Source organism: Acartia tonsa, chromosome 5 (assembly GCF_053477335.1).
Source record: "Acartia tonsa isolate MP-2025a chromosome 5, ASM5347733v1, whole genome shotgun sequence".
NCBI lineage: Eukaryota > Metazoa > Arthropoda > Copepoda > Calanoida > Acartiidae > Acartia > Acartia tonsa.
The window spans coordinates 50480934-50507957 of NC_137264.1; the positions used below are offsets into that span (position 1 = coordinate 50480934).

General features: G+C 34.7%; 5 protein-coding genes and 1 long non-coding RNA gene across 8 annotated transcripts; 5 read left to right on the top strand and 1 right to left on the bottom strand.

Annotated features, from left to right (window-relative positions):
- Positions 1–1414: 1414 nt before the first annotated feature.
- LOC145319747 (uncharacterized) lies at positions 1415–5384 on the bottom strand. Of its 2 annotated transcripts, XR_013880013.1 has the most exons (5): positions 4917–5384; positions 4451–4518; positions 4154–4221; positions 3606–3724; positions 1415–2820 (listed from the first exon to the last, which is right to left on the bottom strand). It is a non-coding gene; the product is annotated as an uncharacterized LOC145319747 (long non-coding RNA). The 2 variants fall into 2 exon arrangements; XR_013880012.1 differs by having other exon boundaries at positions 1417–3724.
- Positions 5385–5431: 47 nt separating this feature from the next.
- Positions 5432–11647, top strand: LOC145319750 (uncharacterized). Its single transcript, XM_080162084.1, has 8 exons — positions 5432–6245; positions 6601–6927; positions 7182–8030; positions 8569–8684; positions 8949–9123; positions 9591–10143; positions 10363–10518; positions 10939–11647. The coding sequence occupies exons 3-8, from the start codon at positions 8003–8005 to the stop codon at positions 11528–11530; spliced, it is 1620 nt and encodes a 539-aa protein (XP_080018210.1). The 5' UTR covers positions 5432–6245; positions 6601–6927; positions 7182–8002; the 3' UTR covers positions 11531–11647.
- A 184-nt stretch (positions 11648–11831) lies between these two features.
- LOC145319752 (uncharacterized) lies at positions 11832–13440 on the top strand. Its single transcript, XM_080162087.1, has 3 exons — positions 11832–12446; positions 12674–12897; positions 13105–13440. Exons 1-3 carry the CDS (start codon positions 12238–12240, stop codon positions 13245–13247), a joined length of 576 nt encoding a protein of 191 aa, XP_080018213.1. The 5' UTR covers positions 11832–12237; the 3' UTR covers positions 13248–13440.
- Positions 13441–13445: 5 nt separating this feature from the next.
- Positions 13446–15830, top strand: LOC145319751 (uncharacterized). 2 transcript variants are annotated; one of them, XM_080162086.1, is made up of 3 exons: positions 13446–14252; positions 14563–14760; positions 15171–15830. In XM_080162086.1, the coding sequence occupies exons 2-3, from the start codon at positions 14590–14592 to the stop codon at positions 15795–15797; spliced, it is 798 nt and encodes a 265-aa protein (XP_080018212.1). In that variant the 5' UTR covers positions 13446–14252; positions 14563–14589; the 3' UTR covers positions 15798–15830. The 2 variants fall into 2 exon arrangements, with proteins under 2 accessions (XP_080018212.1, XP_080018211.1); XM_080162085.1 differs by having other exon boundaries at positions 13446–14760.
- A 142-nt stretch (positions 15831–15972) lies between these two features.
- On the top strand, positions 15973–20152 carry LOC145320190 (uncharacterized). The gene is made up of 4 exons (XM_080162630.1): positions 15973–17788; positions 18121–18207; positions 18687–19028; positions 19341–20152. The coding sequence occupies exons 1-4, from the start codon at positions 16555–16557 to the stop codon at positions 20150–20152; spliced, it is 2475 nt and encodes an 824-aa protein (XP_080018756.1). The 5' UTR covers positions 15973–16554.
- A 23-nt stretch (positions 20153–20175) lies between these two features.
- LOC145320192 (uncharacterized) lies at positions 20176–26884 on the top strand. Its single transcript, XM_080162631.1, has 9 exons — positions 20176–21264; positions 21490–21621; positions 22126–22236; positions 22432–22512; positions 24028–24108; positions 24560–24640; positions 24861–24944; positions 25178–25245; positions 25596–26884. Exons 1-9 carry the CDS (start codon positions 21182–21184, stop codon positions 25841–25843), a joined length of 969 nt encoding a protein of 322 aa, XP_080018757.1. The 5' UTR covers positions 20176–21181; the 3' UTR covers positions 25844–26884.
- Positions 26885–27024: the final 140 nt, after the last annotated feature.

The following is a 27024-nucleotide window of genomic DNA, read 5'->3' on the forward strand; positions in this document are numbered from 1 at the left end:
AGTAAGAGGATGTCTACGTGTACAGAGAGATCTTGTTAATTAATCGACTATTGATACTTTCCTTTACAGGGAAGCTTCAAAAGTGTCCCCAGAATCCTTTGAATGAGTTTTCTATTTTTTAGGTAAGCTTTAATTATAGGTTTTATATTTTTTTGTAATAAATATTTCCTTTGAAGCTATGAACATATTACTAGTTATTTAACGCATCGTATTATAAACAGTTTTCCGCATATATGAAAAAAAATTAGTTTACCTTCAAGGGGCTTAAGGCCCGGGGTAACAAAATTGATATTAATTCAATTTTTTTTGAATATTCATGGAAGATTGTCTGTAATACGATGCTATATATGATTTTTCAGTTTGGCTGAGAACCTGTTCTAGTCCAGCGGATATTAATCGATTTATGACCATTCTAGAACACTCAAAATTTTTGAACTCAGACGGAATTAGAAGCTTAGAACTTCCTCAAAAATCACCGATGGACAAAAGGAGAAATTTCATATAGATTTATAGGTCACAGCGTGAAGCTGGGATTGTATGTACTTATTGTACCCAGGTTCTACGAAATACCATAAAAAAAGAGTCGTTTTACCAGAAAAGTGGTAAAGCTGGTCAACCTGGTATAATATACCAGTTTCGTGGTAAATTTTACCAGGAAAAATTTTAGCCAAAAAATTAGTCAAATTTTACCATTTTTTTTGTAAAATTTGACGAAACAAAAAAACCCGTTTTTTGTGTTTTAAATAAAAAACAGCTCTTCATAATCAGTTGTAGTACTTTAAAATAATGACTTTTATACAATGAAGCCTAAATTTAAATTTTTTTTTTTTTTTTCAATTTTACCACTTTTGGAAGTTTTACCAAAAATGTGGTCAATTTTACAACTCTATTTTTCAGGTTAAGTCCGAATTTTCGGACTTAGACAAAAAAACACAATTTGGTCAATTTTTACCAAAAAGTTGGTAAAATTTGACAAGGTATTTTTTTAGGCTAAGTCCAGATTTTTGGACTTTGCCAAAAAAAATGAACTTGGTAAAATTTGACCAACTTTTTGGTAAAAATTGACAAGGTAAATTTTTAGGCTAAGTCCAAATTTTTGGACTTTGCCAAAAAAAAAAACTTGGTAAAATTTGACCAACTTTTTGGTAAAAATTGACAAGGTAAATTTTTAGGCTAAGTCCAAATTTTTGGACTTTGCCAAAAAAAAAAACTTGGTAAAATTTGACCAACTTTTTGGTAAAAATTGACAAGGTAAATTTTTAGGCTAAGTCCAAATTTTTGGACTTTGCCAAAAAAAAAAACTTGGTAAAATTTGACCAACTTTTTGGTAAAAATTGACAAGGTAAATTTTTAGGCTAAGTCCAAATTTTTGGACTTTGCCAAAAAAAAAAACTTGGTAAAATTTGACCAACTTTTTGGTAAAAATTGACAAGGTAAATTTTTAGGCTAAGTCCAGATTTTTGGACTCTGCCAAAAAAAAAAACTTGGTAAAATTTGACCAACTTTTTGGTAAAAATTGACAAGGTAAATTTTTTGGCTAAGTCCAGATTTTTCCAAACAAACATCCTTCTACTTAATGATAAACATCGCAAATAAAATATAATGAGGAAATATTCAGACCTAATACTTTCCAAACAAAGCATCCTTTTACTCAGCACTATTTGCTTTCGTTATATGGAATATGAAATTAATAAAATATGATGATAATGATTTTATTTAGAATTTATTTCATATTATAACATAACAGGTCATATAGATATTATCCAGGTCAATACTGAAACTACAAAAGATTGGCATCCAAGATAACAACAGTCTACTACTGATGCCTAAATGTCGATTGATAACAGTGCCACCTGGAGAGGTAAATTGTAATGCTGCTTTTATGGAGATTAATGTACTGAAGAACAATCAGGCAAGTCTCCTACCTGGAGGTACTCTGACTATTTGGCTGGAAGTTATAAAACCTGGACCTGAAAGTGCAGTATCCTGTCTCTCTGGTGACCTGGAGAATTGTTTTGAGGATCCAGAGTTTACTGATTGTTTGATAGAAACTAGTACCTCCAAATTAAAAGTGCACAAGTTTATACTTGCCTCAAGATCTCCAGTATTTAAGGTAGGTTTTTCCATTCTTACTTGTTAATTAAATTCTTGTCAATATTTTTAGGTAAATTTTTAGGCTAAGTCCAGATTTTTCCAAACAAACATCCTTCTACTTAATGATAAAAATCGCAAATAAAATATAATGATGATAATGATTTTATTTAGAATTTATTTCATATTATAACATAACAGGTCATATAGATATTATCCAGGTCAATACTGAAACTACAAAACTTACTAGTATCGTTTCTGTAAATAACATTTTTTAGAATTTTAGCTTGTGGAATGTTTGGAGCTCTCGAGTAGAACTTAATTAATAAACACCGATTGGGCGGATTGTAATCAATACGCTTTATATGTTAAAGTCAATATTTTTTAGAATTTTAGCTGTGGAATGTTAGGTGTCAACATTGTCGTCATAATAAACACTGATTGTAATCAATACGCTTTATTTAAGTTAATTTTAACTGACTAACAGAATATTCTCTGTTCAACATTGATCGTCATAATAAAACTTATTAGTATCGTTCTGTAAATTATTTGTTAATTTTAACTGACTAACATATTTTAACATATTTTCTCGGTTCAACATTGTCGTTATAATAAATAATGAAATTTTTTGTATAATCTGTGACTGTTACATGTTGAGATGGAACTCTCGTTGTTCTCCATGGAACTGCAAAGCTCCACGTACTTCAAAACTGGTTCAACTCCAAAATCCTGAAAAAGAATATTCATTTTTAAATTAAGCAATTAAAGGATTAACAAATCAAAAAGGCCTTACAAAAAGGAAAGTTAACGGTTTTGGGAAAATTTCATGGAGAAAGTAGATACAGCTTGTGTATGTGCCTGCTTATTAGAGAAAGTTTAATTCAGTTATCAATACATAACCAGACTGAGAGAAACTAAGAATGTCTTATAACGGGAATTTGGAGTTATGGTATGAATTAAATAGTCGTATGTTAGTACTAAGAGAGAGTCTAGAGATTAGAGCCAGAACTGACAATGTCGAGATCCAGAGGGAGGTTTGTAAGAGGTTATATCAACATGGATGGATTACTACACATCTTAATCGCTGCCGTCCTTCCCCTCTGCTGCCCGCCGCTGCCCAGGCTGCCGAACTGGCAGCTGTTCTTCACGAAGTAAACATGCACGAGGATGAATGTAATGCTGTTTAGATTTTAATAATATCCTGAATGTACTGTTTCAATAATATAAAGTAGTAAAATCTAATTTTAAATAGCTACCTATCTAGTACATTATTTTTATGTATTAACTTTTGTCTAACCAGTTTAATATCTATCTAATAAATTTAATAATAGCTTAATTGTTAATATAATTTAGTATACAGTTTCATAAAGGTAGTTCGATGTGTGTCTGTGTATATTAACTTCATATTTGTTATGCTTGTATACATGGAAACTACCTTTTGGGGCCGAGGTGTTGCCGTAGTTGCGTGTAGGATTATTCCAACTATCTTTTATTACAAATAATTAAACACTTACTTTTAACGGATGAATTTCTGATGGCAACAGCTTCATGTTGGTGCTTAAGAAATGTTCCACGGTCGAATTGCGGTCAGCTTATAATCAGAGAATACACCCAGCTGTGTGCGAAGCTAAACCTGAAAAAGAATATTAATTGAAATATAATTTATATATATTTTTAATATTATTTTACAAAACACATCTTATAATATCTTTCTATTAAGGGTATAAAACTTCGTTACGCTTAAAACAATCATAAACCTTAAAGGGCGAATATAGGTTGGATATAATATGAGCTTATTTCAAAGGTGCTATTATATAAATTATAATAAATAATTTAAAGATAATGACATATCTAATTGTATTAGTCTGTTTACAGCTTATAAAACCTGTCTAACTCAAGATAATATTATGTAATTAGTGTGGTTCCCTAAGAACTCAAACACTCTACCGGTATCACACAAGGCTTCGTAGCAAGGTTGAATTAAAAAGGTTTCGTTAAAGGATAGTCTTAATAACATGGCCTAAAATATCCATGTTCTTATTAAAATTATTTTAACACTTACTTCTATGTAAACCATTCACTAATTGCAGCGCCCATATATTTTCTCACGAATCTGATTCCTGGTTAAGTCTGAAAAACAATATTAATTGAAATATAATTTGTTAATATTTCTATTATTATTTATATATATTAATAGTAGAATACTTTAAATATTAAGAATAGGATAAAAAGTCGTTCTTATATCATATATCAAAAAGGTTTAAAAAATTATAAAACAAACAGTTTATCGAAGTAGCTTAAAACCATGCGTAAGGTCCTAAATTATATTGATTTTTTTATTACATTATTTAAAACTTACTACTAAGTGAGCCCTTCTTTAATTGCAGCGCCCAAATAGTTATTTCTGATGAATCAGTGTTGCTGAACCTGAAAAACAATATTCAATTTAAATATAATTTATTAATATTTCTTACATTCATATATATTAAACCCGGATTATTTAATATTAAGAATAGGATAAAAAGTGTTTCTTAGATCAAATCAAAAAGGTTTAAAAAAGGCTTAAAACAATTATCCTATTATATATATTAATATTGTTCTCTTTTACAACGAAGCTTTTTATTTATTTTAATCTATAGCTGAAACTCAAATTAAAAATAGGATGAGGCCTCGACTTTTCTCTTCCTACTTTAAGTGCCCCTAGAGGCTTCTAAGGGGCATAGCCGCTAGTAAAACTTAAACCGTTAATCGAAGGCAGCCTAAAACCGTACGCTCAAGGTCCTATATTATTAATGTTTTTATATTAAAATTATTTAAACACTTACTTTTACGCAAACCACTCTTTGATTGCAGGGTCCATATACTAACAGCCAAGACTGAAGGTGGACACGTACTTTTTTAAACATCTGACTATCATCTCTTTGATTGCAGGGTCCATATATCAACACTAACAGCCAAGACTGGTAGACAAGTACTTTTTTAAACTTCTGAATATATAGCTCTCTAGGAGTTCTTAACTGACATTCATATAAATCTTGTGACATGGACCATCTCCTGTCAATCATACTTGGATATAACACGTATTTTCTCTAAGAGACTTGAACTATAACACTCATTGTTTACAATAGTTTTCAATCGGTATAGCGGCATTCATGCACATGCTCTGTACAGGTATACAACTTTATATTGAAAAATATTTCTTTTATATCCATTGCAATATATTTTTTTATATTTTATCGATGATATTTCATTTAAGTCATTGCCAAAAATATATTACATTCACATTAAAAAAAATTTACATTTATTTAATTTTCGTAACCCTGTTTTCAGATGATAAAATCAACGTGCTGGACAAAGTTGCCAAACTTTAAAAAACACCTTATGTATATAATATCATTTTAATATTTTACCGGTTAATTAATTAAAACTGCATAACTTATATAATTCATGAAATGTTATTATTCGTTGCAATTTTACGATTAAAAATATAACTGTCTTGCAAAGTGTTTTGCCACCTATTCAATCTGTATGTTGGCAACCGTAACTTTCCATCGGCGCAATAATTCAACTGGACTATATGACTACGGTGCATTTTTGTATTTTAGTAATCATTTTTAGTGAAATTACAGTGAATTAAGACGTTAATATGTATCATTCTGTTTTATAATTCAAATTTTATCATTAATTATTGAAAATTCTTTCTAAAATATTCTTCGTATTCGTTTTTTCTCCCATTTTTGGGACTCTTTTTAGCTTACGTAATATACAGGACTTTTTTAAATGTAAAATTAATAAATATATGTCTTGCACCGTAGTATAAACGGATTGTCGCAAATATAGGAGTACAATTATAAGAATGAAACTACTTTTTTGGCCCAGAGGTGCCGGAGGCACTGGCTAAAAATAACTGTTTTTAATCTTATGCTTTTAGATTTTTATATTCGTAGAAAACCATGCATATAATACGATATGCTAGTTACCTAGTTTTTTGGCGTATGAATGAGAACACCTGTTCCTATCCACCGGATTCGAATGAATACGAGCTATTTTTATTTTGTAATTTTTTATTTCTTAAATATTCTACCTTTTCAGATAGTTCTGAATAACAGGCTATTCAAGTTAATCACCTGGGTACGCGTACATCATAATAACAGGTATGGGTGTATATTAGCTGTATAAGATTTATTTTTTTTCTCCTGCTACAAAATTTGTTCTAAATAAATAGGGGGGGGGGGGGGGGGGGAAGTTTTGACACATTTGCGTAAACAGGGAGTATAGGCTTTATCTTTGGACTGAGAGTATAGGTTATTAGGGATAAAATCATTCTTATATGATGAATTTTCCCAAGTTTTAATATTTTTTGGATAGGCCTCCAGGTTCCGGAGCTCCAGGCCTTCTCCCCCCCCCCCCTTGTTTAAGGACAAATAAAATACCGGAAAGTTAAAAAACATTAATCACACCCCTCCCAAAAATAAACAAGACAAACAAAATAATCATTCCTCAAATTAGGATGGATCCATACCAATACCACGAGCTGCATGACAGATGGGACGCCCTCATGGTTAGGATGTTGAGACTCTTCTCCAAGCTAAATATTCGAGTTCAAGAAGAATCATGTGGCATTGATGACGCTGTTGAAATAGTAAAACTCTTATACCATCACGGTTGGGTAGAGACACACTTAAAGAAGATTGAACCTATGCCCGAGAATCTCTACGAGAACGAGAGACCCCGCCTGGATGATACCGAGAGACGTGTCATTGACCATGAAGCCGACTGTGCACCTTTCCTCACCAACGTCAGCCCTTTTTTCTAAATAAAACCCAGAGTAACAAGGTAAAAACTACGAAATTATTGCAGGGGTGTATATTCTGCTCCGGGGGGGGGGGGGGAGGGGAGGGGGAAAAAAGAAATAAGTGGATCAATGATGGAAGTTGCTTCAAATCACATGCTCTTGTTCATGGCTAGTTGTCTTTTGTAGCAGGGGAAAAAATTGTTTTTAACCAAAAAATGTTTCAGAATTCTTTGAGTTTCTTCATTAAAAAACGCTTTAGTTTTCTCATTTTTAATTCAATGTTCTTTCCTTTCAGGGAAGAGAAAGGAGAAGCTAGGAGAAGCCGAGCTCGCCGCCGGCGATTTCATCCAGCCTCCGGATATCCATGCTGAAAGCGAATTTTAATTGTAATTTGTGGCGTTATCCTCTTAGAAAATTTTGTTTGTATTATTTAACTCCCCATCCCCCCCCCCCCAAACTAAATTGCTGGGTTAGGTTAGGCTAGGTTAAGTTATACGGCTAGGTAGAGGCCAGGGGCCGTTTTTCTAGGGGGGGGGGGGTATTTCCTAAGAGGATAACATCAATTTGTTCTTTCAGAACATTTACGTTAACCTCTCTTTGATTGCAGCGCCCATATATTTTATAATTAAGTACCCATGGTGACAGTGATCGAGCCCCACTGGTCGTGCAGATATATAATTTCCTGCATATAAACATTAATAAACATTATTTACCCCTAAAGCCGACGATTACGTATGCACGTGTACAGTTTTTTAAGCTTCTGGCTATAGCTCTCTAGGAGATCTTAATTGATATGTTTTATTTTTTGTTTTTGTTTTTTGATATTTTTGTTATGTTGTTTTTTATTATTTATTATTATTTATTTTATAGCAAATTAACAAATTTTCTGGGTTCAACATTGTTGTTATAATAAAACTCCATGCAACTGCAGAATTCTGCAAAAGTCACGACCAGTGGGGCTCGATTATATATGCGTTCGTCGGCTTTTCAGGGAAGGCAGGAAATTTATATAGGTATTATCCAGGTCAGGACTGGAACAAACAAAATTTTATGTATATATTGTATATAGTTATTTTTTTCAAAGTAAAAAAATGTCAGACCAACGCTGGATGACGTATGTATAATTGGATCACAATTTTGATAGGTAAGTTTAATTAATTTTATAGACAATCAAAGAATAAATAAGGGTATTTTCTTGTTTGTAACTCTAACTCTTTATTTTGTGAGTTCCTTTGACATTTAATTTTGGTTTCAAAAAGTGTCACTCCCCCCCCCCCCTTTCTTACTTTCTCCTTCTTTCGTTATATGTAAACAAGTAATAACCTTATTATTATAACCAGGGGTGTATATTCTGCACAAGATTTATTTTTTTTCCCCTGCTACAAATTTTTTTATTTTTTTTCCCCCCTAGATTTTTCTGAAAAAGTAGGGGGGGAAATAGAAAAATATTTAAAGAACTCTATACTTCATTTATTTTATCCCTCCTACCACACATTTCTTTAGTTTTTTTTCACCAAGGAGGGGGGGGGGGGGAAATGGAAAAAATGTTTTCAGTTTTCTTAATTTTTACATTTTTTTTTCCTCCAACCACTTATTTTTTATTTCCACCCCCCCCCCCCCCTGAGCAGGGGATCCCATGCAGAATATACATCCCTGATTATAACATATACTTCTTATTTCAGGAGTTACCTATACACCCCTGTTAGACGTTATTGCAATGGGAGACAATTTGATTGGTACACTCTCTAAAGCTCTACTGAAGCGTATAAGAAGTGGAGATAAGACGAAAAATGTACAGGTGACTTTTTACAACTAATTATTTCTACATATTTAAGATGAGACCTTACTTTTCATTACTGTACTTAAAGTATAATCTATGCTCGACTTTAATTTCTATTTTTCACTTGCAGTCAGCGCACTATAAACATGCTTGCTCTTACACCAGTATAGTCATATTTACTGTAATCAATTGACACGTGTAGCTTGCCCAAATAACGATCCATAACAACTCCCCTATATTATTTTAAATAAGTAATTCACTAATTATGTAATCTTTTTCCAGTTGCAGCATAAACTGAGGTCCATAAGAAAACTCTTCTGTAATGCAACGAGAGCCAGAAGTAAATACTGGCGCAAGAAACATAAACAAAGTGAAGACAGTCAGCCATTACTAGAAGAAGAACAGCAGGAGGATTTGATGGATGTGGAATATGAGAACGAAACTGCATCGTCAAAAGGTAACCTACAATATCTGTAATATAAAGTAGAACGATGTCGGTCTGTCTGTTTGTTGTTTGTTTGTCCAAATTCCCACAAACATTGTCTCCCAATTTTTGTTTTTTATTTTCCTTTCAATCTAAATTTCAAACAATTGGTTTGATCAAACGTTAGTTAAGTTTGTCTCAAGATATCCTTGTTCCAGGGGTGTATATTCTACATGGGATCCCTTAACCTAACCCACCTTCACCCACTCTCTACATTTATCTACTTTTTCTGGAATTTTTAATTTTTTAACTTTCTAATTTGACTAGTTTTTCTTTACGGCATTATCCTTTTACTAAAGTAACAGGATGTCTGTGTGTCTGTTCAAAAGGATCTTGCTAACCGCTGAACCGATTGGGTTCTCCTTTACAGGGTACCTTCACATAGGTCCCGGGAAGGTTTATAACTATAAAACACCATGTTTAACATCGTATTTTTTTAGGTAAAGTTTGTACAGGCTGCAATACCAACTTCACAAAGGAAACCGAAAGTATATGTTATCAATGCTACGCAAACCAAGTTTTGGAGCGATTAAATAACAATCCTGAAGAAACAAACTACATTAATATTGTTGTAGACAATATTAACAACAATAATACCAACGATAATAATGATGCAGACAATGACAGCATTCAAGATGCCGAGGACTGGGAACACGTCGAATTGTTTGATATACCTGAAGATGATTTTGACCCAGATGATGACGATGACCCTGATGACGAACCTGATGGCGAACCTGATGGCGATCATGACGGGGATCCCTTCAAACATCTTACAGAACTTGAGAAAGAAATTGTTAATGATTTCAGAAGCGTTTGTGTTCTAGACAACCCCATCTCTCACAACAAAGTTAGAATCATCCTGGCAATTCTGAAACGCTCGTGTATTTTCAAATTTCCGTCATATAATACATTATTCAAACCCAAATACAAAGTTGAAATCAAAGAAAACAAATATAATCCTACAAATGCTCCTGGTTCACTGATTGAGTGCAGGTATGTTTATATACGATTTAGAAAGCGTAGCATTTCTATAATCATTACCAGAATTTCCGTACGTCCATTTTAAACATGTCGATTTTTCTCCTTTTTTAACAACAAACTTTCAAGTGTTCTAATTATCAGTTTGATCATTCTTTGGTATATTGCTTCCTGCGACAACTTGAGAACAATATTATAAGCTATTATTAGTTAAAAATATATTTCTTTTTCCAGATTCCCTACCTATGAGATCCTCCAAGACGCCATCACAGACTTTAAACGGTTGAATGGACAACAGGCCGTTGATGATCATATAACTTTTGACATCTCGGGCGACGGAGTGAAAGCAGCTCAGGGATCTCATATCTCCTATTATACTGTCTGGATTAGGTAAGTAATTAATATATTGTGGATTTGAAAGGGTTGGGTTGGGATAAAGTTCTTTTCATATACAGCATGACCCTCGAAAAAATATTTTTTAGGATTGGCAGCCTATATTTCAAAGGATATCAAAATATTTGTTTTACATCAATTGACAGCCCAGATTTTTAAAGCCAAAGTTTAGGAAACCATTCAATAAACAAATAAGAAAGAAAACTAAGTTTACAATTGATACTTTTTTCTATTGCATACATATATAAAAATCTGTCTTACTGTATACCAGGACTTAATTAATACCATAAGTAAACCTAGTTTTTACCACTTTTACGGTAAAATTTTACCAGCCTTTACGTTTTATAAATCAGTGACTACAATTTTAAGTCTAAGGTATTAAATGCTATTATTATTAATTCTTCTTTATTATTTCAGGTTATTCTTCAACAAGGATTTCAGTGTTATATTGCCAGTCAGCATATTTGAGAAGACGAGGAGGCGTCCCTACAGTTACAACTTTCTGGATAATGTTACCCGATTCATCAACAAACTAATTCAAGAAGGATTACCTGGACATACCTTTCAATGTAGAACCATCATCCACGATGCCGTTGCGAGAGCCGATGTATTCGGCATTCTTGGCCATGGATCAAAAAATGGATGCCCACACTGTGACCTTCCAGGGATGACTTTTTCACAGACTTATCTCCGTCAAAAGAACTTGGTATTGTTCGAATCAATGAATGTATTTTACCCCAGTGACAGTCAAAATATGGGTACGCCGAGGTCTGACGAGAAATTCCGCAAGTTAGAGGAAAATAATCAGAACATGAAAACCAGTTTTTCTGAGCTTGACCCGAGCTTGGATTTAATACAAGATACCCCCAGTGATCCGATGCACGCGTTGCACCTGGGCTATGTAAAGAAAGTGATGACGTACCTGAAGAAAGGACGTAATAGTTATCCAGAATTGGAAGAAGAAGACTTAGTTCAAATGGAGAGAATTACAGGGATGTACTGCATTTGACTAAAGAAATGACGCGTAAAATAGGTGTTTTCTTCGCGCATTTCTCGGCACTGCGATAAAATTCTGCATTTTTAGATTTATGTCTATTACACATTATTTGTACGCCTTGTTATGCCGCTTAAAAGAGTGTTAGTTTGAAAAGTTTAAAGAACTTAAATTTTGAAAATTTTCTCCTTATCACCCATATTTTACCATGAACTGCAGTAACTCCAATTATAGATGAAATCAACGATCAATTGAAGCTTGTTGGCGATTTTGATCGCGTTCCCCGTACGTCCATCATGCGCCTGACAGAGAAGAAGCTAGCCCTCAATTTGAAAAGTTCTGAATTCAAAGTACTGGGCTTTTACCATATGATATTTTATGCAGAGGTAGGTTTTTACCATATTATAATCTTTTTAGAATTTAAAGCTTATTTCAGTTTCATTATATTGTATAGCAATAACATTCTTTTTAAATTTGCGCACGTGTGCTATATTATATATATATTTCTATTGAGGAGGGTGGACTTCCAATAAGTATATAGGGCGAAGCCCCTAGAGGCTAGGGGCGAAAGAGCTAGTTTTCCCTTAAATTATTACAATGTTTTTTTTTTCCAGTTGGCAAATCTTAAAGATGAACAACGTCTGATATGCAAGTTTTTATTCCACATATTGCGCAGTCTCGAAGAGCATATAACAACTGAACGTGTGGCTGAGCTCAAGACCATGATAATGGTCCTGAACTCAAAATTGGCGGAGATGTACGGCGAATCGTGCTTGAGTTACAATACTCACATGCTTTACCATATGCCGGAACATGTCCGCCGATTTGGACCATCCATGGCGTTCAGTTGTTATGCTTTCAAAAGTGCCAATCATGTGATATCAACTTACATCCGAGGATATAATTTTGGCCTTAAAGAGGTTTCAAACAGGTAATACTATTTTTTTTTAGTTGAGTTCCTTTGACTTTTAGTTTTGGTTTCAAGAAGTGTCACTTCTCCCCCCCCCCCCCACTCTTTACAAATTTTAATGTAATTTTTAAAAATGTAACATAACTTTCTTTCCGTGTATTGCTGATCAAACACTTAAGCTATAACGATTTCACCAGCAACATACCTTTCCGTTTAACAGCCATTAATGACATAAATGACATATTTAGATTGTTGATATTTCACACAGTGAAACCGTACATAAATGAAAAGCTGGCTGTCAGGGGAAAAAGGAATGCCAACAAACGAAAGTTCGAAAGTAATCAATTCTATACAGACTGCCAAGACCTCTACTTTGTCCCAGACTGCCGTCGTGATAAAACAGTATGGTTGGTCCACAAAGTGAGGACATTTTTTCCGGCATACACCTTTCCTGAAGATTCCAGAATAATAGGTAGGGGTGTATATTTTGCACATGATTAATTGTTGTATAGAAATATTTCATGAACTATACATTTCATCTAATTCCTTTTTAACCTACCACAATTTATTTGTAATTCTCTTATCATGCCAGGAGGAGAGTGTGGTAAAGGGGGGGTCTAGGAAATATGAATTAAGTTTTATGGTTTTAAACACTGAAAATATACACCCCTGGTATTAGGAGTAGGCAAGACTGACGATCCCGAAGACTATAGCCATCCTCCAACACAACTAGCCTCCAACCTACTGAAGTACAGAGTAGCACATATCTCCGTACACCTGTTGCATCAAGATGTCTCCATCGTAATTCCTATCGGAATTTAATTTTGTACATTGAAAGCAGAGAAGGGGGGGGGGGGAAATGACACTTTTTGAAACCAAAACTAAAAGTTCCATATTGTACCCTTATAAAACAACTGCCATGCAAAATGACAGATCTGTAACTGTTTCTTTAGTTCAGTTCCTTTGACTTTTAGTTTTGGTTTCAAAAAGTGTCACTTTCCCCCCCCCCCCCCCCCTTTTGTTATAATATGTATGTAAAATGTTGTAAAATTCAACTGAAGGCCCTTCCCTCTTTATTTGGAATTTATGTGAAATGTACTTTAAAATATTTTTTTCATTAAAATTATTTTTTATAGCTAATTTTAAAAAAGGCATTTCAACTAAATTTAGCAAAACCCTACCTTTTTGGCCATCGATGGGTATGAAGTTAAAGTGTTATAAGTCTAGTCTGTAATTTGAAAGAGTACATGTTTGCAATTTAATTTAATTTTACATAAAATTTTAATTTCTGTCTACACATTTCAGATTTAAAACTATGCAAATTGCCCATGCCAACGACCTGGATCCAACAGCGTAATTTCGACTGGCAATTGATCAAGCTAGATCCCAAAATGACGAGGACTGGAAAGAGTGCTAGTTCTGTAAAGGTAAAAATTATATTTAAGGCCTAATTTACTATTGTACAAATTGCTGCTACCCTTCGCTCAAAAAACTTATACATTCGCATGTTACCGGATCGAAAGGAAAACCTTATCGGTTCATGCTTAACAGACCACAAAAGATTATTGACCAAGTATAATTATTTATTAATTTTCCACAGTGTGTTTAACATTTGATATTAGTAATTAAAATTCTAGGGGCGTAGCCACTGCTATCTAATATCTTTTTATGCATTGTAAATACAACAATTATTTCTTGTTTTAGAACAACAAGCCTACTGGAGGTGGCAAACCTAATGGAATTGCCAGAGGTGGAAGTGCCAAAGCTCCAAGTGCCAAAACTGGAAGCAACAAATCTACTGGAGGTGGCAAAGGTACAACAGCAAAGGTAGGGTTTTAAGTTTTATTGTTATCGGTTTTTGGTTTGTTGGTGTTTTGTTGTTAAACTAAACTTACTAACATGATGTCTGTTTGTGGGTTTGTACCAACAAATCTCGTTAACCGTTGAACAAATTGGGTCCCTCTAACCATATAACTTAACCTAGCCTAACCTAACACAGTCATTTTGTCGGGAGAGGGGGGGGGGGAGGGTAAAGTTTTAAAAAATAGAAGAAAAAAATTAGGATAATGCCGGTGTTGTTTAAAACTATAATCCTCGGTAAGTAATGCTTTACAATAATTATCTATATTATTTTTAGAACACAACTAGAACCACAACATCTCCAATGAGGCCAATAAATATTACCCCACCTCCATCTCCACGGGCACGGCACCACTCCGCGAGTCAACGGACCGCGAGAGTTGTAGTTCCTCCTGCAACATCATCACGATCCCAGTCCCAGTCATCACGACCCCAGGGATCATCTGGCCCTTCTGGTGAGATGGAAGAAAGCGAGGTATTATTTTTATTTCATTTTGTCATCCAGAGGATACAAATTACAATTATTTAGGATATATATCGACTTAGCCTGGAAAAAATAACTTGTAAGATTTGACTAAATTTTTGGTAAACATTGACCAATAAAAATTTACCTTGTAAATTTTTACAAACAAGTTGGTCAAATTTTACCAAGTTGATTTTTTGGTCAAAGTCCAAAAATCTGGACTTAGCCTAAAAATTTACCTTGTCAATTTTTACCAAAAAGTTGGTCAAATTTTACCAAGTTTTTTTGTTTGTCAAAGTCCAAAAATGATCGAAGATGCTTAGGATCACTTGCTCTTGTTTGTGGATAGTCTTCTTTTCTACCACGTAGTTTTTAAAATACCAAGACTTGAAAATATGTGGTTTAATATGTTTCATTTTAAGGATTTGTTCACCGGGGCCGTTATGAACCAAATTCAGAACCAATTTCAGCAGCTACGTACTTTCTTGACCTCACAAATGAAAAATCAACTAGAGCCCATTAATGCGTCCATCAGAAACTTGGTAAACAAAACGTCCACAAACCATGAGTTAGTGAAGAATGAAATCAAAGACCTGCAAGACAGTGTATCAAGAGATATGGCTGAAAATACTAAAACCCTGAAAACAGAAATGAAGAAAACCGGCCAAATTGTGGAAACCTTGGTGACTGATCTAAGAAGACTGACCAATGTGGATGAGCTTGATGAGGAGGAGGCGAATAAAGGGCCTAGTGAGAATCAGGATGTTGTCGTGGACCAGATTTTCTCACCAGATTTTTACAGAGAAAGAATAAAGAACCATGACCCCTTGGAAAAAGATGGTTATATGAGAAGAGAAGAAATTATCTTTTTCATCGAAAATTTCGAAGACTCACGGAAAGTGGATATAGGCTGGCAAACCTTACTGAAAGTATGCCGAGACATCATAACCTTTTTGTATGTCGTGTTCGAGCAGTTCACCTTTGACGCCCGCATCACAGCTGCCTTTTGGACTGCTCCGGAAGTTATTGATGACGAAACTGGTAAGTAAATATTATTTTGTAAATTTGACATGATGAGAAAACGTTTAAAACAGGGAGAAGGGAGGTGGGGGCAAGGGAAATAAACCGAATAAAAGGGGCATTCCTATTCTTGCTAGCAGGTGACCATGTACAATAATCTTTTTATATATATATTTTATTTGTTAAAATAAATCTTGTGCAGAATATACACCCCTGGTACAATAATAAACATGTACCTATGCAGAGTTAATTGAAAATTTCATTATTATTTCAGTGGAACGTTTCTTGGATCATTGTAAGTTAGTGCTTAACGAGACGTACCTACATGAAGCTATCCCACCAAATTTGTGGAGAACAGGAACCTATGTGTCTTCAAGCGACCTTTTTCTAGTGAGGAACCACATACAAGCTTGTAGGTAATTCAATTATTTATCGCATCTATTCCGCGTCTATTAAATGTGAAAGTGGTAGTTTTACAAAATGCATTTCAATGTTCTTTAGTTAAAAAAGTAGTTTCACGAAATGTTAACTGCATATTGTATTCTTGTTAAATTGTTAAACTACATTTCTATGGCATATGTTTCAAAGAATTTCAATTTTGTACCATGTATTTTTTTATGTGGCAAGACTTTTAGTTCATCTTTTCTTGATATATGTTATATGTTATATATTGAGACTGTTTTGATATAAACCCTTTTTTTATCTAGGTTCTTGCGCAATTTCGAACACACTTTTCAAGAGGACGCGACTGGTTTTTGTGAAAATAAGAAGAGGGCCGAAGATTATATGCTTGCTAATGAGGATCCTGTCTGCTGGAGGCTATTTCGAGGGATGGTAACGCGAAAACAAGAACGCGCATTGTCAACCCCAAACTACAAGTATGAACCGGTTTTTGAAATCAAGCCAAGGAAGGAGACAAGCAATAAGAAAGGCAAGAAAGACAAGAAAGACAAGAAAGACAAGAAAGACAAGAAGGAAAAGGCACAGAAACGATCAGCCTTACAGATGTGTGAATTTTATCTGGCCCCTGCAGAGATACAAAGAATTAAGCGGCGTGTTAAACCGAAGACAATCACAACTTCAACACCAGGTGTTACAGCCGAAGACAAGAAATTTTACCACATGTTAGGTGCCCACTCAATGGGTTGCTTACCCCACGAAGTTCAAGGAAAGAACCCGATTTACTTGAGAATAAACAATGACGGGTCGAGAAATTCATTTCAGATCAAAAATTATGCAGACATGGCAAAGAACCCCAAGCAATTTTTCAAGACAGTCCATAGTAATAAGAAGGTTATACAAAGAGCTGTAATGTATTATTCGTACGCCACAACCAATTTGAAACCAGAAATGAGTGAAGAACAGACAAAGATTCACAATGCCAGTGAGAAAGCAACTAGAATTTCAAAAAATAGAAAGATGAATGCTGCTGATGAATCCACTGCTGATGATTGCACTGCTGATGATTCCACTGCTGATGATTCCACTGCTGATGTATCCACTGATGGTGAAGACAATGGAGGCAATGCTGTTGAAGACAATGAAGCTGAAGGCAATGCTGTTGAAGAAAATGGTATGGAAAACATTGCTGATGAAGAAAGCAACAATGGTGAGGAGCTTGTAATTGATGACGGAGGCGACGACGTTGAAATGAATTCAAATGATGATCAGATTGGGAATGACTTACGCATACTACCCGCGGAGAATCCAGCAGTAACTCCAGAACCAGTAAAGCACCCAGTAAAGCCACGTAGGTTATATGAAGATCCAATTGTCAACAGCCAGTCCAATAATAAACCCAAAGTAAATGTATTTAAAAACATCACAAGCTCCAAAAGGAAGAAGCATGGAAAGGGCTCGAAAAAGTCGAAGAAGATAATTATTTCTGAAACAGACGATGAGGGCCAAAATGTGGGAAATCTTGATGATACAGTCCCAATGCAAGATGATGAACAACCACCAAACTTTCCACCACTGCAAAGACAGAAAGAATTTTATGGACGAAATAATTCAATCACAGGTACATATTTGTTGAACATTAATTATTATTTATAAGTTTTATCTTTCCTCGTATTGTGTATATACTGCACAAGATTTTTTTTCCTCTGCTACTAATTTTTTTTAAATTTTTCTTCCCCCCCCCCCCTAGTTTTTTTTCACCAAGTAGGGGGAAAATTGAAAAATATTTAAAGAACTCTATGATTTATTTATTCTATCCCTCCTACAACACATTTCCTTTTAAAATTTTTTTTTCAACCAAGTAGGGGGGGTGGGGGGGTGGAAAAAATGTTTTCAGTACTTGCTTTTTGTTTGGAAACGTATAAAATTAATGTATAAATTAATTATTTACAGGCAACAGTAACGAGAGACAGGTGACTGGAAAGGCAACAAGTGTCGTGGAGGAAAGCAGCAGTGATGAGAATGATGAGGATGCCGAAGGTATTGTTATTTATAGTTTGAAAAACGTAGGAACTGTATCACCTAAATTTAAGTTTATTAATATTTTAGTTGAGAAGTAGTCTTAGATAAAAACCCTGTGGATTAATTTTGTTTTAAGGGAAACTTCGTACAGGCCCTGACAGGGTTTTAGGCTAAAATTTGTATGGGCGCAGCCGCTATCTATAATACTAAGTAGCTTAATGTCTGTCCGGCCGTCAGAAGCTTAAGATCTCAGTAACCACTGAATCGATCGAGGTTACGGTAAAATTTTACCACCTTTTAAATCGTATAGGCTGGTAAAATTTTACCATAAAAGTGGTAAAAACTAGGTTTTTTATGGTATTAATTGTATCCTGGAGATCGGATTCTACTCTTCTGTGTATTGGTCCTGCGGTGATTTTAAGCTATTTCCTTGGAGGGGGGGGGGGGGGGGGGTAACATTTATACTATTTGAAATAATGACTATAATAATTATTTAGATGATGTGGCGATCATTCCAAAGAACCGGGAGCGAAGGCAAACCGCATTGGAAGCCGAAGCAAAAACCAAGAAAAGTTTACAGCTGGACAATGAACCATCATTCGAGGTGGATAACGAAGATGACGGAAACCAGAGTGACGAAATTGTGGAGGTTGAGGACAATGAGGGCAAGAATGACGGCAATGCAAGTAAGGAAATTCGGATACATCCATGTGGAATAATATTACCCAAACTTGGCATTATAATTCACAACCACACGGGTCATTATGAGGTTGTTGCAGTAGGCTCAAATGTTTCTATATACAACCAAATGGAAATTTTAGAACTCATCAACATTGACGGTAAGTTACAGGTCTTAATGTAATAAATGGGGGGGGGGGGTGGGCGAAAGTGACACTTTTTTGGGGCTTTTATTGGCGGTTCTCGGCGGTGGCGACGCCGTTTCTTCACAGTTCCATATTGTACCCCTATAAAGCAACTGCCAATGCAAAATTCCCCCTTTTATCTTTGATTGGCATATTAATATAGGGTAAAAAATATTGCTTGTTTTCATTTGAATCTGATTAATAGTAACTAATGTTCATATAGGTATGGAAATAATATTGAAGCTACAATTATGTACATTTGCTTTAACATTTTTTATTTCTTTGTAGGAGAAAAAGCAAAGTGGAAAAAAGATGGAGAAGAAGGTGAATTACTTTCTGACATCAAAGAAGAAGCACCAGAGAGTGATGATACAGATGAAGGTCATCAATCAGACCCAGACACTGGAACTGGCAGTAGTAGTAGTAGTGAAGAAGAAGAAGAAGAACGCAGGCCAAAAGCAAAAGTGGCCCAAAAGCCAAAGCCTACCAAAGAAGCTCCTAAACGTCCCAGAAAACAAACAACATTTCCATCAACGAATCAAATTGATGCGGTGTTGTACAGAAACCAGAGCAGAGCAAGCACGAGCACAGCACAAATTAATTCAAGCCGGGAATATGCTGAAAGCGCAGGCACATCAAATCCTGATGAAGACGTAAACCCAGAACCAGGTTGTAGTTATAGTCAACTCAGTCCAGAGCAAGGTTGTAGTAATAGTCAACTCAGTGAGCAACCTAACCAAATTAAGCTGCAGCAAATGTTGAACAGAACAAATACACATTTGCCCGATTTCGGCCAGCGTGGTGAGGCTCGGACAAGAAGAGATGCCAACAAACGAGTAAAGGACAACATGAAGAAGCAAAGATTGTGGGAACAGGGACACAGGCCTGAAGATGATGAGTTAGAGAAGAAGAAAAGATCAAGCTCCAGACCACCACAGAGAGCAAGTTCTCAACAATGTTCTCAAAACATAAACAATTACGGTATCTTTGGCAGCTACATTACAGCTGATTCGGGAAAGGGGTGTATATTCTGCACAAGAAATATTGTTTGTCCACGGCTAAAAATTTTTAAAATTTACAAATGTTTTCAGTTTTCTTAATTATTACCTTTTTTTCTTACCTCCATCTATTTATATTTAATGAAATATAATATACATCCCTGAGCAGACTTGGAAAAAATATTATACATCCGATCCATGTAGAATATACATCCCTGGCAGAATGGAGACAAGTATTATCCGTCGGAACTTTCGTCTGAAAACGAAGAACAAGACGAAGAACAAGACGAAGAACAAGACGAAGAACAAGACGAAGAACAAGACGAAGACCTGATTATAGGTCGCAGTCAATCCCAATAATTCCAGGACTTTACGTATATATATATTTATATGTAATTTTTTTTGATTTCATAAGTTTCATCTTCAATTTTTTTTTATAATATCTAGAAAGGAGTCTTTTCCCAAAATGCATTTGAAGTTAATTTAGTGAACCGTATATTTGAACCTGTTTAAATGTGTTTAAACTCTATTTATATGGCATAAATTTGAAGAAAGTTAAATTTTCTACCACGTACTTTTACCATCTTAACAAAGAAAAATATGCAATTCACAAAATTAAGTTCAAATGCATTTTGTGAAACTACCCCTTTCCACCAATTAAGTTTAATGAGCTTAAAGTTAAGAGCTTAAACTGAAAATTTTTTGTTGTATAATCTGTCGCGATTTTTTGTAATTCAGTATATAGCAGTTGTAGTTTACCCCCTAAACTAAGGAAAAAAAGTATTCAGAACTAGCTTTTGTTAATTTTATATATTTGTTTAATTTTGTATAAAAATATTATATATATGACAGTTATCGTAGGGAATGTTTTAATTAATACGGTGGTAGATTTCCATGGTAAAATGCGTAATGTTTATGTGCTGTAATTAAAAAAGAGAACGTTTCAAATTTGTATAAACTTTTTGTAAATGTTAAATTTGTCTATATACTTGTTTACAATATAAGATATACCAATATGTGATCTTGCTGGCCACCCTATTATATTAAAATTCCCTACGTCAGTTTTTTGGACATTTATTAATGAAAATTTAATACCAGTGATAATTTGTTTCTTTTCAAATTTAATATAGAATGTCCGACATGACAGCCACAGCAGCAGCCGACTTAGAGAGAGACGAACAGCACGAAGAACAGAAGCCGGAAACCACAAGTGGGTGAGTAATATTTTAATATGTATAAAACGAAGTAGAATGATGTCTGTCTGTCTGTCTGTCCGTCCGTCCGTCCCTAGCTATATTTTGGTAACCATTCATCGAATCGGATTCGACAATCCATCACAACATAATTACATAAATACATATTACATATTTTTTGGTAATTACTTCTTTGGGCAAAGGTCCGATTACCTGGGATATATAATATATATTTATATATTTCAGTGATAGCGAAAAACAGAAGAACGAAATGAGTGTGTCTGAGCCTGAGCTGCCTGCTAAGCTGGATGACCTGCCTGATACCCCTCCTAAATCGTCTGATACAGAAGATTTGAACCTAACTTTGGATTGCACTACGTAAGTTTATTTATTTTTGTTACCATTCTATTTCTGTTCGGAAGGTGGTAGTAGCCGGATTGAAAAGAGTAGGATAAACATTATTGTTATGGCGAATAATTATAGTTTCATTCAGGGGTGTACATTACGCACAAGATTTATTTTGTTCCCGTGGTACAAAATTTTGTATTTTTTTCCCACCTATTTTTATCTCACCAAGTAGGGACGGAAATGGAGAAATATTGAAAGAACTAAAATTTTTGGTCCTACCACACATATTTTAGTTATTTTCCCCCCACCACCTGAACAGGGGATCCCATATAGGATATACACCCCTGATATTTCAAATTAGCAGCTACGCTAAACCCTCTAATATGAAGTATATCTCTTAAAGTTTCTTTTGCCACTCCCTTCCCTTGCCGGTACCTATGAGAAGAACCCGATCTGTTCAGTGGTTATCGAGATCCTTCGGTACATAAACACGGACATCCTGTTACTTTAGTATTATTTTTTTTTATTTTTCAGGGACGACGATGGATGGGAGACAATGCAGAAAATAAAACAAGACCTTAGGGCAGCAAAGCAAAAAATTGCTTCTTTGGAAGAGGAGATCGCTTGTTTGGAAACACAAACAAAGTAAGAAATTTTTTTCACTTCTTTTTTTGGTATTTAATCCGGGCGACTGTGTTGTAAATGATTTTTCGGTACAGACAAATTCACCTTTATATATTACAAAACTAGCAAGTATGCCTCTAGGGGTAAGGTGGGAGGGGTAAATGTGGACCAAAAAAAAAGTTTACTATTTAATTATAATATGATTGCTTAATTCAGGGAGCAATCCAAGAGATGTCCGGCGGCACCAAAGGATGACCAGAAGGTCGGACAAGCCTCTGTTATGGAAGGAGAAGCAAAGTAAGATATCCTATTATATAAAGTAGTAAGCGTTTTTTGTTTGTCCCGAAGGATAACCGCTAAACCGATATTGTTCTCCTTTAAAGTGAAGCTTCTTATAGGTCCTGGAAAGGTTTTAAACTATTTTTGTGCAGGGTGTCTTCACCCCCTTCCCCAAAAAATATTTTGACTCTTCTGAAACTGAAATTGAAAATGGGAAGATGTTGATTTTTCCCCTTCCAACCTTAAGTGCCCCTAGAGGTTTCTAGGGGCGTAGCCACTAGTTTCTTTTAATAATCTTTTTTCATACTTTATCCGGGCGACTGTGTTGTAAATGATTTTTCGGTACAGACAAATTCACCTTTATATATTACAAAACTATAGGAAGTATGCCTCTAGGGGTAAGGTGGGAGTGGTAAATGTGGACCATAAAAAGTTTACTATTTAATAATAATATGATTGCTTAATTCAGGGAGCAATCCGAGAAATGTCCGGCGGCACAAAAGGATGACCAGAAGGTCGGACAAGCCTCTGTTATGGAAGGAGAAGCAAAGTAAGATATCCTGTTATATAAAGTAGTAAGCGTTTTTTGTCTGTCCCAAAGGATAACCGCTAAACCGATATTGTTCTCCTTTAAAGTGAAGCTTCTTATAGGTCCTAGAAAGGTTTTAAACTATTTTTGTGCAGGGTGTCTTCACCCCCTTCCCCAAAAAATATTTTTACTCTTCTGAAACTGAAATTGAAAATGGGAAGATGTTGATTTTTCCCCTTCCAACCTTAAGTGCCCCTAGAGGTTTCTAGGGGCGTAGCCACTAGTTTCTTTTAATAATCTTTTTTCATACTTTATCCGGGCGACTGTGTTGTAAATGATTTTTCGGTACAGACAAATTCACCTTTATATATTACAAAACTATAGGAAGTATGCCTCTAGGGGTAAGGTGGGAGTGGTAAATGTGGACCATAAAAAGTTTACTATTTAATAATAATATGATTGCTTAATTCAGGGAGCAATCCGAGAAATGTCCGGCGGCACAAAAGGATGACCAGAAGGTCGGACAAGCCTCTGTTATGGAAGGAGAAGCAAAGTAAGATATCCTGTTATATAAAGTAGTAAGCGTTTTTTGTCTGTCCCAAAGGATAACCGCTAAACCGATATTGTTCTCCTTTAAAGTGAAGCTTCTTATAGGTCCTAGAAAGGTTTTAAACTATTTTTGTGCAGGGTGTCTTCACCCCCTCCCCCAAAAAATATTTTTACTCTTCTGAAACTGAAATTGAAAATGGGAAGATGTAGATTTTTCCCCTTCCAACCTTAAGTGCCCCTAGAGGTTTCTAGGGGCGTAGCCACTAGTTTCTTTTAATAATCTTTTTTCATACTTTATCCGGGCGACTGTGTTGTAAATGATTTTTCGGTACAGACAAATTCACCTTAATATATTACAAAACTATAGCAAGTATGCCTCTAGGGGTAAGGTGGGAGTGGTAAATGTGGACCATAAAAAGTTTACTATTTAATAATAATATGATTGCTTAATTCAGGGAGCAATCCGAGAAATGTCCGGCGGCACAAAATGATGATCAGAAGGTCGGACAAGCCTCTGTTATGGAAGGAGAAGCAAAGTAAGATATCCTATTATATAAAGTAGTAAGCGTTTTTTGTCTGTCCCGAAGGATAACCGCTAAACCGATATTGTTCTCCTTTAAAGTGAAGCTTCTTATAGGTCCTGGAAAGGTTTTAAACTATTTTTGTGCAGGGTGTCTTCACCCCCTCCCCCAAAAAATATTTTTACTCTTCTGAAACTGAAATTGAAAATGGGAAGATGTTGATTTTTCCCCTTCCAACCTTAAGTGCCCCTAGAGGTTTCTAGGGGCGTAGCCACTAGTTTCTTTTAATAATCTTTTTTCATACTTTATCCGGGCGACTGTGTTGTAAATGATTTTTCGGTACAGACAAATTCACCTTTATATATTACAAAACTATAGCAAGTATGCCTCTAGGGGTAAGGTGGGAGTGGTAAATGTGGACCATAAAAAGTTTACTATTTAATAATAATATGATTGCTTAATTCAGGGAGCAATCCGAGAAATGTCCGGCGGCACAAAAGGATGACCAGAAGGTCGGACAAGCCTCTGTTATGGAAGGAGAAGCAAAGTAAGATATTTCTTTTAATATTATTTTTTCATACTTTATCCGGGCGACAGTGTTGTAAATGATTTTTCTGTAAAGACAAATTCAACGTGTTCCTTTATTTATTAAAAGCGAGTACTAGCAAGTACGCCTCTAGCTGGGTAAGGTGGAAGGGGTAAATGTGGAACCAAAAAGTTAACTACTTAATTTAAATAGATTATTATATATATATTGTTTAATTCAGGAACAAAACAGCTGCAGCTGGCTCTCCAGAAAATTCGGATGAGAACGAGGTTAAGGAAGTCACTGTTATGGAAACACCAGCAAAGTAAGATTTTTAAAAAATTGTTTTTACTACTTTATCCTGGCGACTGTGTTGTAAATGATTTTTCTGTACGCTAAACCCTCTAATATGAAGTATATCCTTAAAGTTTCTTTTGCCACTCCCTTCCCTTGCCGGTACCTATGAGAAGAACCCGATCGGTTCAGCGGTTAACAAGATCCTTCGCTACATACAAACAAAAATCGTTTTACTTTGTAGTATAGATTGTTTAATTTCAGGATGAAAGACCAACCGGATTTTGATATAATTTATGAGAACATAAAGAATCCAGGACCAAAAAGCCCAGGTATAGTACAATATTTATACTAGCGACTGTGCCCAAAGCATATAGTGAAACATTTCTGTACTACATTGTATTATTACACTAGGTTAGGTTAGGTTAGGTTAGGTTAGGTTAGGTTAGGTTAGGTTAGGTTAGGTTAGGTTAGGTTAGGTTAGGTTAGGTTAGAATAGGCTAGGCTAGGCTAGGCTAGGCTAGGCTAGGCTAGGCTAGGCTAGGCTAGGCTAGGTTAAAACTAGAAATATTACTCTTTCTATTAATACACTAGGTTAGGTTAGGCTAGAAAAAAAAACTATTGTAAAATTGAAGTATTTTTTTGTAAAAAAAAGTAATTTTAAAAAATATTTTAATTTCAGTGTATGGGGTGTCAGATGATGAGCAGGAGATGTTTGAACCACCCCCTCCTACAATCACGCCAGCATCAAAACTGAGTAGGCGCAAAAGAAGTGCAACACCGGGGAAAATCAAGACCTGCGCCCATGGACGCAGTCCCCGAAGCGAGCTGCCATTGAACACGAGACTCATCGAATGCACCTATATGTGCCCAGACTGCCGCGTCTTCTTTCACAAGAGGCAAAAACAAAGAAAAGAAGGACAAAAGTAAGCTGATGTATAATAGTCCTTCCAGTCAGATCATATATAAACTATTTGTGATAAAAAAGTGATATATATCAAGATATCTTGAGTCAAAAATATGTTTAACCACCTTTAATTTGTACGTACATTAATCTATATGACAGTTTGACAGTTTTGTTCTGACGATGAAAATATTCATATAATATTATATTTGAAACCGCTATTCCTATATAGCAAAATTTTTGAAAATTTAATAATGGAAAGTAACTTCGTAATATATTTTTCTTGTATAAAAATGTTCTAGTATAAAGTACAATTAGAATCCAGATCTCAGCAATTAAAACCTATGTATATTTGTGTTAATTTCTCAGCTTAAACCGATTAAACATGCAGTTATATTATCTGTAAAACTATGTAATATTTGGTCATTTAAACCACGTCTAGAATTATAGACTAATTAAGAAAATTTCTGTGAATATATACCTATATAGTATCGCGCTATCGTACCTATGTAAATCATTATGTAAAAAAATATGTTTAAGTGTTTCAATCAATAAAGTTAATAATGAAAACAATTTTTTTTTTATTTTTGCGTTTTGTGTACAAGCGAGGTTTTTCTATAATTAAGGTCGTTTTTTACCACTTTCTCGTGATTTTTACCACCCGTTTTTACCACAATTATTGGTAAATTTTTACCATATTTACCCTATTTCTGGTAAAATTTTACCAGTTTAGGGCAAAAATATTACCAGGTGTTGAACAGTTTTACCACTTTTTTGGTAAAATTTACCGCAAATTTCTGGTAAATTTTACCAAAAAAGTGGTAAAAATTGGTCAAAATCTGGTATAAATTTGCGTCCTAAAATGGTAATATTTTACCGGAAATCTGGTAAAATTTTACCGATAATTGTGGTAAAAATCGATGGTAAAAAGCGTGAGAAAGTACCACTAAAAGTGTTTTTACCACGATTACGGTAAAATTTTACCACCTTTTAAATCGTATAGGCTGGTAAAATTTTACCGTAAAAGTGGTAAAAACTAGGTTTTTTTATGGTATTAATTCCGTCCTGGGTAAAACAAAATATAAAAACTTCACTCAAAAAATAATAACTTTAATGAAAATGAAATTATCTTTTTAATTCAATATGAAAAAAAAACTTCATTGATAAACTAACTTTTTAAAAAGTTTATAGTAAATTTTAGGTAATT